The sequence below is a fragment of the Orcinus orca genome, chromosome 2, assembly GCF_937001465.1.
Source record: "Orcinus orca chromosome 2, mOrcOrc1.1, whole genome shotgun sequence".
Lineage (NCBI taxonomy): Eukaryota > Metazoa > Chordata > Mammalia > Artiodactyla > Delphinidae > Orcinus > Orcinus orca.
In genome coordinates, this window is record NC_064560.1 from 61,837,800 (window position 1) to 61,856,578 (window position 18,779).

The 18,779-nt window shown below is 47.6% G+C and overlaps 2 protein-coding genes across 2 annotated transcripts; both read right to left on the reverse strand.

The window, feature by feature from the left end:
• Positions 1–1,670: 1,670 nt before the first annotated feature.
• Positions 1,671–8,782, reverse strand: NGRN (neugrin, neurite outgrowth associated). Its single transcript, XM_004278267.4, has 3 exons — positions 7,967–8,782; positions 7,461–7,571; positions 1,671–2,765 (listed from the first exon to the last, which is right to left on the reverse strand). The coding sequence occupies exons 1-3, from the start codon at positions 8,128–8,130 to the stop codon at positions 2,153–2,155; spliced, it is 888 nt and encodes a 295-aa protein (XP_004278315.1). The 5' UTR covers positions 8,131–8,782; the 3' UTR covers positions 1,671–2,152.
• Positions 8,783–8,883: 101 nt separating this feature from the next.
• TTLL13 (tubulin tyrosine ligase like 13) lies at positions 8,884–18,766 on the reverse strand. Its single transcript, XM_033402819.2, is given in 10 exon segments — positions 8,884–9,738; positions 10,230–10,338; positions 10,751–10,837; positions 11,449–11,638; positions 12,278–12,410; positions 14,197–14,315; positions 15,049–15,089; positions 15,433–15,555; positions 15,557–15,698; positions 17,838–18,766. Coding segments are annotated over 10 exon segments (1,212 nt in total). The 5' UTR covers positions 17,893–18,766; the 3' UTR covers positions 8,884–9,525.
• Positions 18,767–18,779: the final 13 nt, after the last annotated feature.

Sequence of the window (18,779 nt, forward strand, 5' to 3'; positions counted from 1 at the left end):
AATAAAAGCTTCTAATATTTCATAGTCCCCTGGGGAAAGGACACAAATGATTTACAGGAGTTAGAAATGCATATTTAAGCAGTCAAATAGCATCTTGCTCCTCTAAGTTATTTTTTTTTTAATAAATTTGTTTATTTTTGGCTGCATTGGGTCTTCGTTGCTGCACGCAGGCTTTCTTTAGTTGCAGTGAGCGTGGGCTACTCTGCATTGCGGTGCGCAGGCTTCTCATTGCAGTGGGTTCTCTCGTTGCGGAGCACGGGCTCTAGGCACGCGGGCTCATTCGTTGCGATGCGTGGGCTCAGTCGTTGTGCTGCATGGACTTAGTTGTTCTGCGGCTTGTGTGGGATCTTCCAGGACCAGGGATCGAACCCGTGGCCCCTGCATTGGCAGGCAGATTCTTAACCACTGCACCACCAGGGAAGTCCCTCCTCTAAGGTTCTAATGGCAAATTACCCTTTTAAAAATCATAATTATATTGACGTTTTTATTATAAGTTACATGATAGTGACAAAGCAGTGAGAACAAGGGCCTTATCTGTCCACTGCTCTATTACCAGAAGCTGGATTCCCTAACTTTGACTGCCATGTGATAGGGCCTTGCCCATTTCTACTGAACAGATGCTCAAGTTAACAGTAATCAGTGATATAATTGCCACGAATGACATTTGCAATAGCAACAAGACACATGACCAGACTGTCAGTGACGGTTGGAATATCAATGTTTTCATTAGAAAAACATCCTGCATGTATTTAAATTCTGAGTAGCCAATTTTTGCTGGTAAATTGTTAAAATGAGACATTGTTAAGAACTGTCATTGGACTCTATGTTGCTTGAATATGTCTCCATTTGTCTTTTGATAATCACTTTCTGATATTAATGTAGTATTCTAAAAGAATCAGTGAATTAACAGAAATTATGCCAGGCAGTGATAGATTCCTGGAATTTTAGAAACCTTGAATTAGGAATCAGACCTGGGTTCAAGTCCCACTGCTGTCACTCACTTGCAGCTATGTGACCTTGGGCATATCCAAAAAACTTTGAGACCATATTTGGGTTTTTTTTCATGTATTTATTTACTTTCATTTATTTATTTGGTTTGCACCGGGTCTTAGTTGTGGCTCGTCGGCTCCTTAGTTGCAGCATGCATGTGGGATCTAGTTCCCTGACCAGGGATGGAACCCCTGGCCCCCTGCATTGGGAGCACAGAGTCTTAACCACTGCGCCACCAGGGAAGTCCCAAGACCATATTTGTAAAAGGGATCTATTATCTATTCTTGCCTAAATCACAACACCTTTGTAAAAATCTGATTAAAGCTGTAAAATAAGATACTACTTAAGCTTTTGGAAGTGGCTGGAGGTTACGTTGAGAGCCTGTAAAGCCTTTGCCTGCTTTGCATTTTTTGTTTGGTCAAATCCCCACAGCCCCATTTTGTTTTAGAGCCCTAGCAACTAAAAGAGGAGCTGCTTTAGACTGGGTGTTTAGGGAAGGCCTAATGCCCAGTTTTTGGTTGTCAAAGTCCATCACTGAGCAGGGCTGACAGGCACAGAGCCCTTTATTAGGGATTCCTCTGGCCCCATCTCTCTCCCAATATTTAGACAAGGGACCCTTTGCCTCTTCCCTTCCCTTCACAGGTAAACCCTCCCAATCCCAGAGAGCATCAATCAACACAGACTGCTACATTTTACTTTATTTTGCACATAATGAAGATAACTGACTAAGCAGTTCCAGAACTGTTAGTATTCATTAATCAAGAAGTAAATGAGGTGAGAAGACAAACTTTTAATTTCCTCCCAAACATACTGGAAGTATCACAGAAACTTGTAACAACACATGCAATACAGGCTGGTTTCAACATACAGAGAGCCCAAGCAAGAAGGCTGAGTCCTGAAGATCCACGTGGGTCACAGGAGGAGCAGTGCTCCAGGAGGCTGGAATCTACCCAGTCACTCAGCCTGCTCCCACACAGAACTACCCTGTGAGGTTCTCTGCCCTTTGTCAGGTTCAAATCCAAGAAGCTCTTTCATCCCACATTCCAGGCTCATCACTACCCTCCATTCCAAGGTGGTTAATCCACACACAGAAATCCAGGCAGAACCAAATATACTTGCCCAGCTGTGTTTCATGTGGCATTTCCACAAGCCAGGCTCCAGCTCAAATTCTGTACAGGAAGTTCCCATTGCTGTCAAAGAACTCTCGTCCCCTCTGCACGACTTTGTTGCTAAAGTTCTGGTCACCTGGCTCCCCTGCCTTCAACTCTGCCAGCTTCTTGTCACTTGGCAATCCATCACTGTCAGTTCCTCTGGTGCCTCCACAGTCACTGGTGAACTTCTGCAGCTCTCTCGGATGACCTGGGGCTGCAGCAACAGGCACAAAGCTCTTCTCCTCCTCCAGGCCCTGGATTCCTTTATTCCTTTCCTTCTGTCTCCTTGGTGTATTTGTTCTGTGAGTGTTCAATTCTGTCACTTTCAAAGCTGTGCTGTGACCATGGCCTTTGGATGAGGCTTCATCCCCTGGCATCGGCAAAGAGCCTGATACAGAATGACTTGCAGAAAGCGGTGCTGAGGTATCCCCAGAGCCTGGGAGCTGCTGGAGTGAGCGGGCAAGCCCAATTTTCTTAAGGACTTTTTGATCCTGCTTCAGTTTCTGCTCCAATGTGGGCACAAACTTGCTTTTTAAAACCCTTCGGATCACATCAGTGCTGACATCAAAGCCTTCAGCCAATCTGGGAACTGACCAGGACTCTGCAAATTCCCTGTGTAAATACCTATGAAAAAAAGAAGCAGGTTTTCAATCTGTGAAGAAGTCTCCTATCAGAACAGTTAACTGATAATACTAGTGATAAATACATGACAAGAAGAGGGCTTGAAAAAACTGCAAACGCAGTGTTTATCTTCTGCTACTAAATGGCTGCGGTCCATTCCTGTGTGCTAACAGCGACACCCAACTACTCTTAGTCATTTCATTTCATATCAACTGAATTCCTCTCTCACTGCACGGCAGGCCCCAGTTAGATCCTGGGGATGCATGATGACTGTCTTTCCCTTCAAAGAACATACAGTCTGGTGGTGGAGACAGATACAGTAACATACAAAAACACTATGAGAAATATCACAGCAGAGGATGCTGTGAGAGCACCGAGGAGGGAGAGGCAGGGACAGGCTATCACCACATTTGCGGGGTGGCCCAGGAATGGCTTCAGGAAGTCCATGCTAGAGCTGGTCTGAAAAGATGAGAAGTTGTCATAAGCTGGCAGAGGGGAGGAGAGGAAGAAAAGGTCAAAGGTACTGATGGTAGTGTGAGCAGCAGGTGGAACACGAGGAAGCACATCACCTTTGCTGGGAACAGCTCAGTCTGTGTGACGGGGTGGCAGGAGCAGGGTCATGTCACGCTCAGGGATTCCGGAGCCCATTCCAACGCAACAGTGAACCAAGGACGGCGTGTAAGGAGCAGAATGCCATGAGCAAATTTTCATTTTGAAGCTCAATCCAGTGGTAGTGAAAGAGGGCAGTCATCAATTAGATTCCCTGAACTATAACCTGCTTAATGAATAATAACCTGTAACCTGCCTTTACTGACCAAGCTTGCTTTAATTGTTCATGCAAACTGCATAGCCTCCAAGCTTCACATAGCCTAGACAATGTATCATAAGACTCCTTTAACTGCCCCCTATAGATAACACCTCTGACCATGGGTCACTCTGGTAACAGTTGCTTAAGTTGTTGTTCAGGAACATGGGGCTAGTTTTGCCCAGTTCAAACTAGTTGAGACCACTGACCATTCAGCTGGGCCTGTACAAGTGTCCAATGGGTGACCTTTCAATGTCAAGGGCCAAAAACTCCATCCTCAGATCATGCTAATGCTGCCCACCATTTTCTGAACATGCATCCCATGAAGAACCAGGTAACTCAGAGCACCAATTACTTCACCTTTTTCTAACATTTAATCACCTTTCCCGAAGCCTCAGACCACCCTGCTTCTTTACCCCATAAATATCCTAAAACTCTTTCTTCAAGGAGGCAGATTTGACACTTGTTCTCCCATCTCCTTGCTTGGCTGCCTATGGATAAACCCTTTCTCTGCTGCAAACCTCAGGGTCTCAGCAATGGCTTGCTGTGCATCAGGCAAATGAATCTGCTTCAGTAACAGTAGTTTCTCAGGGCAAGACTAGAGATGGAAAGATCAGGCAAGAGGCTGTCACAGTAATCCAGGCAGTCTGAACCGAGACAGTGGCAATGAGAGCAGAGGAGGAAAGAGACTTGAGGAATATTTTAGGAAGGCCAAGTGGTTACACTTGGTAAGGAACTAAATACTGGGCGAAGAAATAGGCTGAGATTCAGCATCTTTTTTTTTTTTTAAGTTAATTAATTAATTTATTTATTTTTGGCTGTGCTGGGTCTTTGTTGCTGCACAGGCTTTCTTTAGTTGCGGCGAGCGAGGCCACTCCTTATTGCAGTGCGCGGGCCTCTCATTGTGGTGGCTCCTCTTGTTGCAGAGCACAGGCTCCAGGAATGTGGAGCTTCAGTAGTTGTGGCATGCGGGCTCAGCAGTTGTGGCTCACAGGCTCTAGAGCGCAGGCTCGACATCTGTGGCACACAGGCTTTGTTGCTCTGCGGCATGTGGGATCCTTCCGGACCAGGGCTCGAACCTGTGTTCCCTGCATTGGCAGGTGGACTCCCAACCACTGCGCCACCAGGGAAGTCCCAAGATTCAGTATCTTTAGAGTGGGTGATTGGTGGGACCATTCGGGGTTATAGCAAAAATAGGAGCAGAATGAAATTGTCAGGGAATAATGATGAATTCTGTTTTGTACATGTTGAGTTTAAGGAACCTGTGTAACAGCCAAACAGCGATATCTAGTGCACAGCTGACTATATAGGGTTCAGAAGAAAAACATGGACTGGACATGATAGATCTGGAAGTCATAAGCCAATAGCAGGAATGGTTGAAGCCATGCAAGTGGCTGGCATTAGGCAGGGAAATATTCAGAGTGAGATAAATGACCAAGGACACAACTCTAAAAACTACAATAATTAAGATACAGGAGGAAGATGGGGAGCCCATGGAGGAAACAGAAACCAGTCCTAGAAATAGAAGTGAGTGGTAGCCTGGGTCAAGGGAGAATTTCAAGAATGCAGACAAGGTCAAATGCTGCAGAAGTGTTAGTCACACTAAAGCCTTGAGTGTCAGTTATGCCTAGCACTGAGGAAGTCACTGGTAGATTTGTGGATAATAGTTTAATTGTTGTGATGAAACAAACAAAAATGAGGGTAGGGAGCCAGGGAGCCAGCAGGGAACTAAAGGAGGAGGGAGTGTTGTATAGCCTTGACAGTTGGGTTTCCTTTTCTTTGTAACCCAAGTGACTGACTTAAGCTTTGCTTGCCAAGGTATGCACTTCAAAGATGGCTATCTCCAATAAACACACTGCCAGCCACACAACTAGATAAAAAGCCAGGCTTCCCCCCACCCCTCCATTGAGGCGCGTTTGTTTTAGAGATTATGGTTGGCTTCAATAACTAACCACTTGGGCCACTTGCTTTTTTTCTTCTTGCGCTTTAAATTTTAAATGTTAAGGAACTTCCCTGGTGGTCCAGTGGCTAAGACTCCATGCTCCCAATGCAGGGGGCCCGGGTTTGATCCCTGGTCAGGAACTAGATCCCACATGCTGCAACTAAGAGTTTGCATGCGGCAACTAAAGATCCCGTGTGCTGCAACTTAAAAAAAAAAGACCCCGCATGCTGCAACTAAAAATCCCGTATGCCGCAACAAAGACCTGGCACAGCCAAAATAAATAAATAATTTAAAATAAAATTTTTAAAAAAATTTTAAATTCCTGTTAAATTCACCAATAAAGAGTGAGCCCTCAAAACCCTAGGCCCCCACCCTCAACCCCAATAAAAGAAGAACCCCAGGCCCTTGCACCTCTCTCTACCCATGACCTTGCTGTGTGGCCTCAGGTATGCCATATAATTTCCAGGTCCTGTAAATAATAACCCTCCCCCCCACCCCTCATCCCCCCACCCCCCCCACCCGGCAGTTTTCTGATGGTTATTGCTGAAGGGCATCTTGCAGTCTTAAGAACCACAAGGGCTGGCTCAGCCACAACACTGGTTATTGACAGACTGAGATCGGCACACAACATGGACAACCTTAAGTTGACAGATGTAGGTCCCTGAGAAATTAGGTAGGGATTTGACCTAGAGCACCCAGAGGACTGGTCCTAGACAAGTGAAGGACTACCACTTCCCCAGAGGTGTGAACAGAGTACAAGATTGAGAGTGGAAGGTAAGGAGGAGACCAAGAAGCTTTAAACAGTTCTTACCTAATAGCCTGTTTTTTCTCTGAAATAAAAGGATATTTATTGATCACAAAAGGGGAGGTGACAGGTGGGAAGATGGAAGGGTTGAAAAGGCTGGTGTTCAAGATAGGAGAGGAAGCTGACAGGAGAAAGCTGCTACAGGCTCATAAAATCTTGATCAGCTCTAAAAAACCCCCTTTATTCTAAGTCTCAATTCCAGAGTTATTCTGATGGGAATGGAAAAAGGAACATGACCTACAAAGGACTATTTAGCAATATTTATCAAAATGCAAGTCCATTGGCCCTTCGGTTCAGTAGCAACCCTACTTCTAGGAAGGTATGTAACACATACATTTATGTAAGTGTAAATACTTCTGGCAGATATTTAGAGTATACAAAGTTATGCACTGGAGCACTATTTGTTACAGCAAGTGAGTGGAAACAATTCAAGTGCCCAGCATAAAAGACTGGTAAAATAAACTACAGTTTACTAAGCACCTACAGAAAAGAATGAGGAGCTCTTTCTTGGGAAGTGAAAAGAGCTTCAGAATATATTAAGCAAACAAAGTACAGAACAGCATTTATAGTATTCTACTGTTTGTGATTATAGAAGTGAAAAAAAATTCTGTATTCATACGTGCTTGCTTTTATTTGCATAAAGAAACCTAGAAAATGACCCAAAAACCTATTAAAAATAGTATCCATAGGAGACTAGGGGGGATTAACACCTCTCAATGCGTATGCCCTGTTATACTGTTCTCATTTTGAGCCATATGTATTATCTACTCAAAACAAAAAACTTAAAATTTAAAAAAGGATCTCTTTTCTAAGATACGGTTCCCCTCTTCAGAGCAACGTAACCATGGAAGCTCCATCCCTGGTCCTAGATCAAGAACGTCATGATCTACTTACTATATACGGGTTAAATGTTGCGACGCCTGTAACTTACTATTTTAAAATTTCGGCAAAAAACGAACCGTGTCATAACGTTAAAAACTATTACATCTAGATGGCGAGCTCATCGACGTTTATCTTATTACTTGACTTTTCTGTTAGAAATCTTGAAAGATAAAAAGCAAAAAATACAAAAACAACGTTCTAAGTTCTAAGCCCCAGTATCCTTCACTTCTCATCACAGCAGATCCTAACTGCCAACAGTCTTACCGGATCTGCTCCATGGCTTCCCACGTCAGGGTCCTGGGCGGGGAACCTGGCGCCTCCATTTGCTTCCGAATTTTCTGGAACCGGATAGCTTTTCTCTGTCGTTTCAGGGCGCTGGGAGAGAGAACCAATGGCAGAAGCCATGCGTGGAAGCCAGATGGGTGGTTTGAGAGCCCTGGGCTAAGTCAGAGCGCCCAGCCCGCTTCTCTTTGCAAGGACAACCTGGCCATGTCTGTCAGCCTAGACCTGCTCTGAACACCGCCCCAGAAATCTAACACCAAGAACAACAACAGCCCATAAGCTGTTGCCGAATTCTTTAAACGGGTGATGAAATACGTCCTTGGTGAAGGGACTCGTGGTCCCAAAGGAGCTAACAGCTGCCCCTGTGCCCCTGACAACGGGTGAGAAATAAGGACCGCCGCAGGACGCCCGGCGCCAAGGGGGCGCGGCCTGGGGCGCCCAGGCCCGAGGCCCTGCTTCAGGCTGAGGGCCCGGGAAGGAGCCGGTACCTCTCCACCTCCTGCAGCTCCCGCTCCTCCGGCTCCCAGTCGGAATCGGGGTCCGGCTCACGGCCGACAGATCCCGGGATCGCCACGCCCCGGGTAGCAAACCCACAGCGAACGACCGCGGCACGGACACCCCCGCCCAGCAAGCAGTTCAGAGAAACCGCCATGTCGACGAGAAAAAGCCCTCCCCCACCCCCGCCACAGGGTAGCTCCTGAAGCCGGGGGGCGGGACCGGAATTGGGCGGGAAGCTGAGGGGCTGGTGCGTTTTTTCCGCTTCCGCCTGAGGGCGTGACTTCTGGGCTTGAACTGCTTTGCCACCCGCCCTCACCCGTTGTAATTACAGAGCAGGCTTCTGGTTTTCATCTTAAGTGCAATGGTGTACACTTGTAAACTAGCACTCCACGTTATCATAGTCTTTTAGGTTTCTGATTATAGAGTAGTATCTGTTAATTACAGAAAATTTAGAGGAGCAAAAAGAAGATAAAAACCTCTAATCTTACTGTGAAATAAGCATATTGGCTATGAGCATAGACTCTAGGGCAGGACTTACTGAGTTTGAACGCTGGCTTTGCCACTCATTACCTTGTTCTTTCTTTATTCCTTCCTTTCCTTCCTTCTTTGTTTTAGATGAAAATGGGATCATATAACATTTTTAAATGGCTGCCTAGTATTCTGATTCTATGATTGTACTGTTGTTTTTTAAGTCCAGTAGTTTTCAACCTTTTTTCCTCATTGAAAGACATGTGCACAGTCCAGTCTCGTGGGAATACCTAGGGTATTTACAGTTATACTTCACCTTCATTCACACAGACAGGTCCTCAGGATATCATGGCAAATCAGATACACACTGGCCTGCATATCACAATGCAAGTGGTGAAGAGTGATACTATTACAGGAATAATCCTCACTCTACTCAAGTTCATTTTTATTATTAACAAATTATAATTGAGTATCAGCAACACATTACCATGTTTGTAACCCATCTTACAATTAAAACAACAGTGTGTAAACAATACTGATTTAAACAATAACCTATTATTGAATGACTAAACTGTTTTCTCTGTTTCATAATTATAAGCCTTCTTAGGTAATGGTTTCTAGAGGAGCTTTGTTGAAAATAAAAAAAAAAAAAGAACAAACCCCATAAAGTTCCTTACATGCTAATAGGAAATAGCTATAAAATGCATAAATAGCTGTAAAATGCATTGTTAAGTAGGACACAGACAGTGTGAAAGTTATGCTATTGTCTGGGTAAAGGGAGAAAACAATTTATATAAATACATGTATATATGTGCATTAAATGTTTGTGAAAGTATACACATGACCCAGGGAACATTGATTGGCTCCAGGGAGGAAAACTGAGTAGCTGGAGGAGGAGGGTAGGAGAGAGACTATTCACTGTGTCTTTGGAATTTGCATAGATAATGCATCACTTATCTATGATATGTGGTGTATTATCGATGCAAAAAAAATGTTTTTAATAGCTAATCAACCCCAGACTGCCTTCTCCATCTAGAGAAGGACTTTTACTCTCAGGAAAGTAATAAGGTAAGCTACACAACTAAACACACGTCAAACACCTAAGGCCCCTGGCTTCTCTTGGCTGTTGGTGGCACTGGAAAAGCCGCTCCTTGACTCGCCACTTATCCTCTTCTGTCACCTTTCTTTTGTCACAGCCCTGGAGGTTGACAAGGGTCATGGTATCACAGAGAAGTGCATCCTTCACTTCTCGATCAAGTTGTGAGTCGGTGGTGAAGCTTGGAGAGTGGTTTACCTGCCGGGAGGAGTCATTATCCATCCCCTTCCTAGACCACCTGAGCAGGTCATGATTCTTGCAGGCCCAGCTGGAGGTTCTAGGAGAGACATCCCCCTCCAGTGCCCCCCCCTTCGTGGCCTCAGCCAAGGAAGCTGGATGTTCTGACTTCCAAGACCACAGGACTCTGCCACAGAGATCCCTCCAGTGCATAGGCTGGTGAGAGCAAATCAGACAGCCTGACTCTATAGCGATAGTGTCCTTAAAGGCAAGGCTTACATGAGGAACTTTTGGGATCCAAAACTTGAGTTCCTACGGTGGAGGCCAGAGACCACCAAGATTGGATTTAGCAGGTCAAAAGTGCAAATGTCTTACACCTTCTGCTAGATCCTATCCACCCCAGTGCCTCTGTATCTCCCATTCTGTGTTCCACCACTTGAGTACACTCCTATCCCAGGTGTCCTGTTCAGGGGTGGACCATAGTTTTGCAAAGCCCAGGAGATAATCCTCACCTCCAGCAGCCAGGGCTTCCGCTTGTGGTCCAGCAAGATGTCAAAACCAAGGATCTCAAAACAGGCACATGTACCTCCACTCAGATACTGGGGAAAACAGGTTCGGTAGCTGTGGCAAAGAACAGAATGTGCTGAGATGATGGCTTTGATGATGATGTCCTCAATATCTCCCCACAGCTCTCGGGGGTCGTAGCTGTGCTCTCACAGCCAGGCGTTGAGTGTTGACAGCTTCCTGTGAGGCCCAGTGCTCAGAGGAAGATCAGTGGGGCCAGGCTGCAGACAGGAAGCTCCCTAACACTAATCCTAATTCCATGCCTAGGTTCCTTGTGCTTTGAGGGGTTGCCGCCAGCTTGGAGCAGGGTTTAATTATAGGGTGGGGTTTGGGACTGCACTTGGTGGTCAGGCACAAGACAGGGGTCTATAAGGGTTGAGCCAGCTCAACCTCCCAAGGGCCAACTCAGCTCTGCTGAGACTGTGGGGCTAAAGGGCAGAAAAAGAGGAGAAAACAGAGTAGGGCATACCTCTTACTGCCCACAGCATCATCCCGGACAAAATTCTCATTGTGTCTGTTGACGGCATAGTTGGTCAGGTGCATGCAGATGTCATCCTGGGAAGAGAGTGGCCCTGTGATCAGGCTACTTCCATGCAGTTCTTCTCTCCAGCCATTCGTTGCCTTCTGATTACCTACCCCACCCCTGGATGGCTCATCTCCTGTCCCTCTTCACAGAGGACTGTCCTGTAAGCTCCTGGGGAAGGGATGTGCCCTTCCTGCAGGCATGGCTTTTCTGCAGTCAGCACCCCCTAAATGCTGTCCTTCCAGCCAAGTGCCAAGGCGCTCCAGGCTTCACTCCTTGTTCATGTGTGACGAGCTAGCTGTGTGACAAGCCCCTCTACCTGGTTTCTCCACAGAACCTCAGCACTCGTGGCAGTGGAAGAGAAGAGGGTGCTGCCCTGCACCCTAGTGCTGCTGGCTGGCCTTTTTTTTTTTTTTTTTTTAAGGATTTTGTTTTCTAAAGAATTTTTTTTTTATGTGGACCATCTTTTAAAGTCTCTATTGAATTTGTTACAATATTGCTTCTGTTTTATATTTTGGTTTTCTGGCCAGGAGGCATGTGGGATCTTAGCTCCCCGACCAGGGATCAAATCCATACCCCCTGCATTGGAAGGCGAAGTCTTAAACACTGGACTGCCAGGTAAGTTCCCCAGCTGGCCTCTTATCAGGTTGCTGTGGCTGGGTTCCACGTAGGGCATGGTGGTAAAGCCGGCCAGGCCCTCCTCATACATGGAGATCCGAAGAGGCTCACAGGATGTGATCAGGACATACATTCGCATGTCAAACTTGAAGCCATCAATGAGGAAGGGCTGAGAGCATGCAAACCCACCAGGGAAAAGTAATAATACAGTGTTCACTCAGTATCTGCAGGAGATTGGATCCAGGACCCCCACCCCCCATGGATACCAAACTCCACAGATGCTCAAGTCCATTGTATAAAATGGTGTCAGCCCTCCATATCCACGGGTTCCACATCTGCAGATATGGAGGGAGGGCCGACTGTACTTTTGAAGTACTTACTATGTACCATAAATTGTTGTAAGCACTTCAAATACATAATAACTCATTTAATTTTCACAGTAACCAAAAAAAATTTTTTTTTCACAGTAACCATATAAGGTAGTTACTGTTGTTTTTTTTTTGCGGTACGCGGGCCTCTCGCTGTTGTGGCCTCTCCCTTTGCGGAGCACAGGCTCTGGACGCACAGGCTCCAGACGCGCAGGCTCAGCGGCCATGGCTCACGGGCCCAGCTGCTCTGCGGCATGTGGGATCTTCCCGGACCGGGGCACGAACCCGGGTCCCCTGCATCGGCAGGCGGACTCTCAACCACTGCGCCACCAGGGAAGCCCTAACCTTCTTCTCTTTTCAGCTAAAACTTCCCTTTTACTTCCATCCCCCTGAGACATTCTAGGTCCCAGAGCCAGAGTCTGGTGGGAACTGAGATGGCGAACCCTTTCCTCCCCCAGAATCTCAGCCTGGGGAGCCAGGCTCACTCACTCTGCAGGGAGGCACCAGATGCACGGGAAGATGTTACACTCAGTAGGATAGAGTTTCTGCATGCGGCTGAGGTTCTGAGCCAGCAGATCTTTGTGGCAGATTTCTGTCATGCCAGGGAAGTGGTTGACTTTCTGAAACAGAGCCAGTTGGTTATACTATCGCCCAGAGTAAGGGGCAGTTCCTGGGGCCTGAACATTCCAGATAGCAGTGGAAAAGGACTGGGGAGGTCAAGGGAGAAGTCACAGTGGAGGTAAACACTGCACCTAGTCCCCAAGGGAGAAAAGGAAGGCTCCCTAAGGCAGGTGGGAAACTGCTGCTTGGCCTCTCCCCAAAACACACATACACAGCAAGGTTAGCAAATGAGGGTCGGTGAGAAGGGCTAGCCAGGACTTTGGGCCTTCTAGCCACCTTATAACATCCCTCAGACTACTGGGGACTAGCCCTATAGGAATAACTGGTGCGGAATAACACAAAGCAAATGAGAAAACATTTCCGCAAAGAGAAAGGAAACTAAGGAGCAGCCCCAGGGAATGCACGGCAGTGGCACTCTCAGAGGGCAAGGCATTGCCAGGGTGGCCTGCTGGAAGCCCCCGCCCCGCTGCTCTGGCCCTCAGGGCTGGAAGGTTCAGTGCTCTCTGCTTTTTCCCCTCATGAGCTGTGTGAACTGAGTATTTCTGAGCCTCAGTGTCCTTAATATAAGGGTATCTTTTGGGAATTGCTTGGCGGTCCAGTGGTTAGGACTCGGTGCTTTCACTGCAGGGGGCACGGGTTCGATCCCTGGTCGGGCAACTAAGATCCCACAAGCTGTGGCCGAAGCCAAGAAAACAAAACAAAACAAAAAAACACATAAGGGTATCTTTTTGAGGATTTAATGAGGTGAGAATGTAAAAGCACTTAACAGTGTCCGACCTCAATAAATGCTGTTATCGTTACCCTCATCTCACAACTGCTCTCTGCATGCCCCTTCTTAGGGGCTTTTTGAGCGCTTCTAGCAGTCTCTCGCTCTCGCTCTCACTCCTGCTCTCCCTCTTCTCCCATAATTCATGGGATAGGTGATAGTCTCAGCTCCCTGCTTGCCTTCTCTCAAAATAAGCCTACAGACACTTTTATTTGTTTGCTAACCGCCACAAAGACCCAATTAGAGGATAACAAAAATACCATGAAGAAGTAATATCTGGGGCTTCCCTGGTGGCGCAGTGGTTAAGAATCCGCCTGCCAGTGCAGGGGACGTGGGTTCAAGCCCTGGTCGGGGAAGATCCCACATGTGGAGGAGCAACTAAGCCCGTGCGCCTCAACTACTGAGCCTGCGCTCTAGAGCCCATGCTCTGCTGCAAGAGAAGCCACCGCAATGAGAAGCCCATGCAACCGCAATGTAAAGTAGTCCCCCCAGCCCCCCTCCCTCCAAGGGGCGAAGAAACAGAGACCCAGTGCAGCCAAAAATAAATTAATTTAGAAAAGAAAAAGAAGTAATATCTTCTTGTGGACCCTGGTCTATCTTTCCTGACTTTCTTGCTGCCATGCAGGACCCCACACTGACTCTTAATGGATGTGGAGCGCTAGGCTAAGCTGCTTAGAAGGCTGGATCGTTCAGCTGGCTCTACTGTTAACTCTGAAGCTCCCTGTCTTCCCCCTAAGATAGGCTCACCTGCCCTGGAGGGACCAGCTGAGCTTGCTTCCAGGCAAGCAGCATATATTGAGATAGGATGTGGCCAGCAGACACTTCCTTCAGATAATAGAAGCTCCAGAGACCCAAGAGGAGAATATTCCCATTGGTGCAGAAGCCCCTGGCCATGGCCTTTCCTGCTCTGCATAGGGGTATAGCCACCAAGAGTGGCAGCCTCGGGTGCCTGGGTGCAAGGGTAGGAGTAGTCATTCTGGGGCATAGTTCCTTTAGGATCTTGGGTCTGGAGGTTGTACCTGAAACCTCTTCATGTCCATGATGCGTTCCAGTGAGACAGAGCAGTCTGTCCAGTACACAGTCCACTCTTTGTCCTCCCCCACCTCCTTCAGGCCACACATTTGGGCTGCCCGACGCACTGTGGAGAGAGGGAGGTCAGTGGAGCCAGCCTGGGCACTGGCAGCAAACCTTGGGACGGCAGCTGGGTTGGGTAAGGAACAGACCTGACCAGAGAGTGGGAATGAAGAAGGAGGTAGTTCCTACCTCAGCTCTGCTTACCTCAGTTTAGTTACCATTGCGACAATTCCAAGTTCATGAGGCTGTCAGGGTCCTTCCAAAATTTGACAGAAAACTATAGACTGGATCTCTGTTCCTGTCAGTCCTCTCAATTAGGATGGTTTCTGGCCTGCAGAGCTGACCCTCGGAAGGGGTCACACTGGCGCCTCACACTTTGGGGCACCCGTAGATGCCAGTGGGGATGAGGGGAGGAAGAAATGACTAACCTAGCTGGTGATTTTTCTTTTTTCTTAATTGCTGAAGCCACCTCAAAAGTTACCTTGAAAAAACAGTTTTAACCTGGTCTCATCTCATCTCTGGTAAAATCTGGGGCAGGGTGGGGGGGAGGGATGGTGATTTTTGTCATTTTTTCTCTTGTTAGCTAACTGGAGATTCCTACTCTACTGCTGAGACTAACTGGAACAGTGATGTGTCAGCTACTGGTAGCTGAGCCAGGAGGCTCAGTACAGGTTATAGGCCAGCCTAACAAGATCCAGGGGCTGGGAGCAGATTGAGGGGACCGCCTCCAGAGTGAAAGCCGCAGCCCTAAATGTCCTCTCATGCCCAGTGGTGTGAGTGACGAGCTGGGTGCTTACCACTCTCATACTTGCAGTTGGTCAGATTGATGGCCAGGGGTCTGGAATGGAGGAATAGCAGAAATCAGGCAGAAGGAGAGAAGGGCCCTGGGCTGCCAGGCACCCAGAAGAAGAGACACCCAACAGATTAACAGTGCAATTCATTTTGTTTAGAAGCCACTTAAAGGAAAGACCAGGATGATATAAACGTGCTGAAATTCTAAACTAAGCCAGCCGAAGTGATTCTGAATTTTGTTTTTGTTGTACAAAAAGGCTAATGACCTCCTGTATTTCCTGTTCTCTTTCCTAGGCTAAAGGGAAGACTTTGGATCCCAGCCCGACTGCTGAAGGGCAGAGGGTTACTCTCTGGAGCTGGGCAAGTGAGGGGGTCCAGGGAACGGTTACCTGTGTTTCCACCTTCTCTTTCTTCTCCCAACTTCTAATTCATCTGGGTCAGCTGGGGTTATGATTTTCTTTGGTATTTTCTTGGCTACAATGGATAAAGGAACTCCATTCCTAAATGCATTAGTCAGCCTTTGAGAGTGCCTGCTGAGAAGGGTTAGAAGGGATGGTAGCTTCCCCTTTAACACACTCCTCGGATTCCTCTTCTTCACCATAGTTTTCCTCTGATTCGCTGGTCTTACAGGTACTTGGCTCCATCCTCTTAGATTCTGAGGAGAGAGGGGTGGGAGTGAAATGTATATGACTTCCTTCCAGGCCCAGGAAGGACGGCAGGAATCCACCCAAGGACCTTCATGGTGTTATAAGGGAATGTTGCTGCTCCTTCAGAACAGAGCAGTCCCACTACAGCATGGGATGTTTCCAAATAGGTAATGGGGTCCGTGGAATGCCTATGAGATGTTAGATTCGCTGACAAGCCCCAATTATCCAAGATCACTCCATACAATACTCTGGGGTGCATGCAGGAGCTGAATTGAGCTGGCAGGGACCATGACCATAGCTTTTTTGTTCTTGAATGTAATGGGGGATGGCTGGAGGTGCTGGGGGGACCTTCACTTTGAAAAATAGAGCTGAAGACCAAAGGTCGCCTAGGCCAGCCTTTTCCCTGTCCCATGATTCAGTTTCTCCATACAGACACACTGGGGCCAGGCACCCAATGGCCAAGACCCCCTGGGCTCTGACAGCGGAGGGGAAGCCCCCGGCGGACAATGCCCACCGCAGGTTCCGAGAGCGGATGGGCTGCCGGGTCCGCCCCTATCGGCCTGGTGCTGGACTCAGCTGGTCGCTCACGACCGCCCTTCGGCCGGCTCTCGCTCCTTCCCGGGCGTTGCTGGGCCTCCGGGACCGCCTCCTTGTTCCACGGGAATGGCTATCCCCGGCGATCGCGAGGGGGGCCCGCTCCCCCCTGCACCCGGGGTTCACACCTATCTTGGAGATCCCGGCTGCGCCGCCTTAAGCAAGCAGGCTGCCGCCGCCGCCGTCGCCATGGACACGAGGGCGGCCCCCATTGGAGAAGCGTTCTGGGGGCGGGGCCTTTCCGAGAACCACACCCACTTTGCCGCCAGCAGAGGCCATATTGGGCGGGTGCCTGAGACGTTTGCCCCTGGGCTGCCGTAGGAAGCGCAATCAAGCGCCTGGCACTGGAGGGCGGACTCTTGCGGCAACTGACCCGATGCGTGATAGGACTTCTAGTCCTTCCGCTTTCACGCCAGTTCGCACGAGCCCCACCCCCTTTCCTGATCCTTTCCTGACCCTTTCCTGAATCCGCGGGCCAAGCTCCCGGAATTTGGCCAACGCAGTGTTCGGGACGAGAAGCCCCAATTATCCAAGTAATTAGTAACCATTAGTAACCATGTCTCGAGCAGTCCCAGCACTTGGGAGGGACGGCCGTGATTATCACACGTGCCCTGGAGGTGCTCATGAGACTGCTCCTTTACTCTCGCCATCTTTTCCTGATGTCCATCCGCTTTACCTCTCATTGCCACCTCCACCAAACTCCGCCCAATTTGTCACTTTAAGATTATCCCATGTGCTTAAATCTAAAGGACACTTAAAAAATTTCGCTCCTCTAAAAAGACATGTACATTTTCCGATTCATAGATTTCTTGACCTCGCTTCAGTGTATGATACTCTATTACCCCCTCCTTGAAATGCTTTGGAGTCCCTTGCCTTTCAGGACGCACAATTTTCTCACTCTTTCTGACTCCACTTCTCACCCCACACTGACTCTTAATGGATGTGGAGCGCTAGGCTAAGCTGCTTAGAAGGCTGGATCGTTCAGCTGGCTCTACTGTTGGCTCTGAAGCTCCCAGTCTTCCCCCTAAGATAGGCTCACGTGCCCTGGAGGGACCAGCTGAGCTTGCTTCCAGGCAAGCAGCATATATTGAGATAGGATGTGGCCAGCAAACACTTCCTTCAGATAACAGAAGCTCCAGAGACCCAAGAGGAGAATATTTCCATTGGTGCAGAAGCCCCTGGCCATGGGGCTTCTGCACCAATGGAAATATTTAACGTTCCAGGCACATATTTAACAGATATTTAACGTTCCAGGCACTGTTCTAGTACCTGAACCATCATTTCTTGCCTGAATTGCCACCATTAAGCAGCCTCTTAATTGGATTCCCTTATTCTATTTTTCCTTCCTTCATCCATCCATCCATCCACTGCAGCTTAAGTATTCGCCCTAAAATGCATATTTGTTACTCCCCAATTTAAAACTCTTCAAGGTTTCCCATTAGATCAAGTCCAAAACCCCTTAGTACAAAAGACCTTCCATCAAAAAAGAAAACAAACAAAAAGCAAGCAAAGCGGTGGAGAGGCCCTGAGCTGGATTGTCCCTTCTTACTTACCTACTGTGCTCAAAGCCCAGGGCTCTGGATACAAAGGGTCTCCTAAGTGTTCCATACTCAAGCTCAGAAAAAGCTTCCATAAATCCCCTTCTGGACGATTCACAAAGTATTCATGGCTAAGAAGTACCACCACAAAGAAAACCTATTTGACTTTTACTTTTTGTGGAAAAACTTATTTGGGGCCAGAGAAGGCTTTCCTCTGAACATTAATCCTAAGGAAAAACTGGGGAAATCCTGGTATTTGGACTCATCACCTTCGACACACAAAGTCCACTTTACTCTAATGGTCATCTGCACTCCCTTCAGAGAGTGAGCAAGCAAAATAAAGTGATGTTATTGGAGCCCATATTTGCAAAGGCTTGCACAAAGAGGCATTAAGCTGAAATTACTGCAATGTGCCCAAAACATGAGGGTGACCAAAAACTGTTTATAGGAATTTAAATGTCAAACTGATTTTCTTATGAAATGGGTTGTGATGCATATTCTGCTTCATCTCAGTGAGACTTTATTAACATGGCAGTCACACGTGCACAGCCCCAGCTCAGCTTCAGGTGTCTGATTGCCTGCGTTGCAGTCCTGACTCCACTACTTTTGAGCCATCTGACCTTGGACAAATTACTAAACCTCTGTCAGCCTGCATATCTTCGTCTGTTAAATGGGGGTATTAAGAGGACCTGCAACTTTCAAGTTGTGAGGACATCTTGTTTTCACATGAAATGATGTATGTGAAGAACACTCAACTCAGCTTTGGGGCTGAAGGAAAATTCAAGGTGGCCAGGTAGGCGAAGAATGTGCTATAAATAGGGCATATGGATGGAGGGGACATATCTAGGGGCAGGATGAAGAAATACAACTCAGTGGTGGGCAAAGGGAGAACAGGCAGAGAGGCAAGAACAGAGGAGGTGATAAACGATCACTTTGCTAAGATTTGATAAGAAAGGA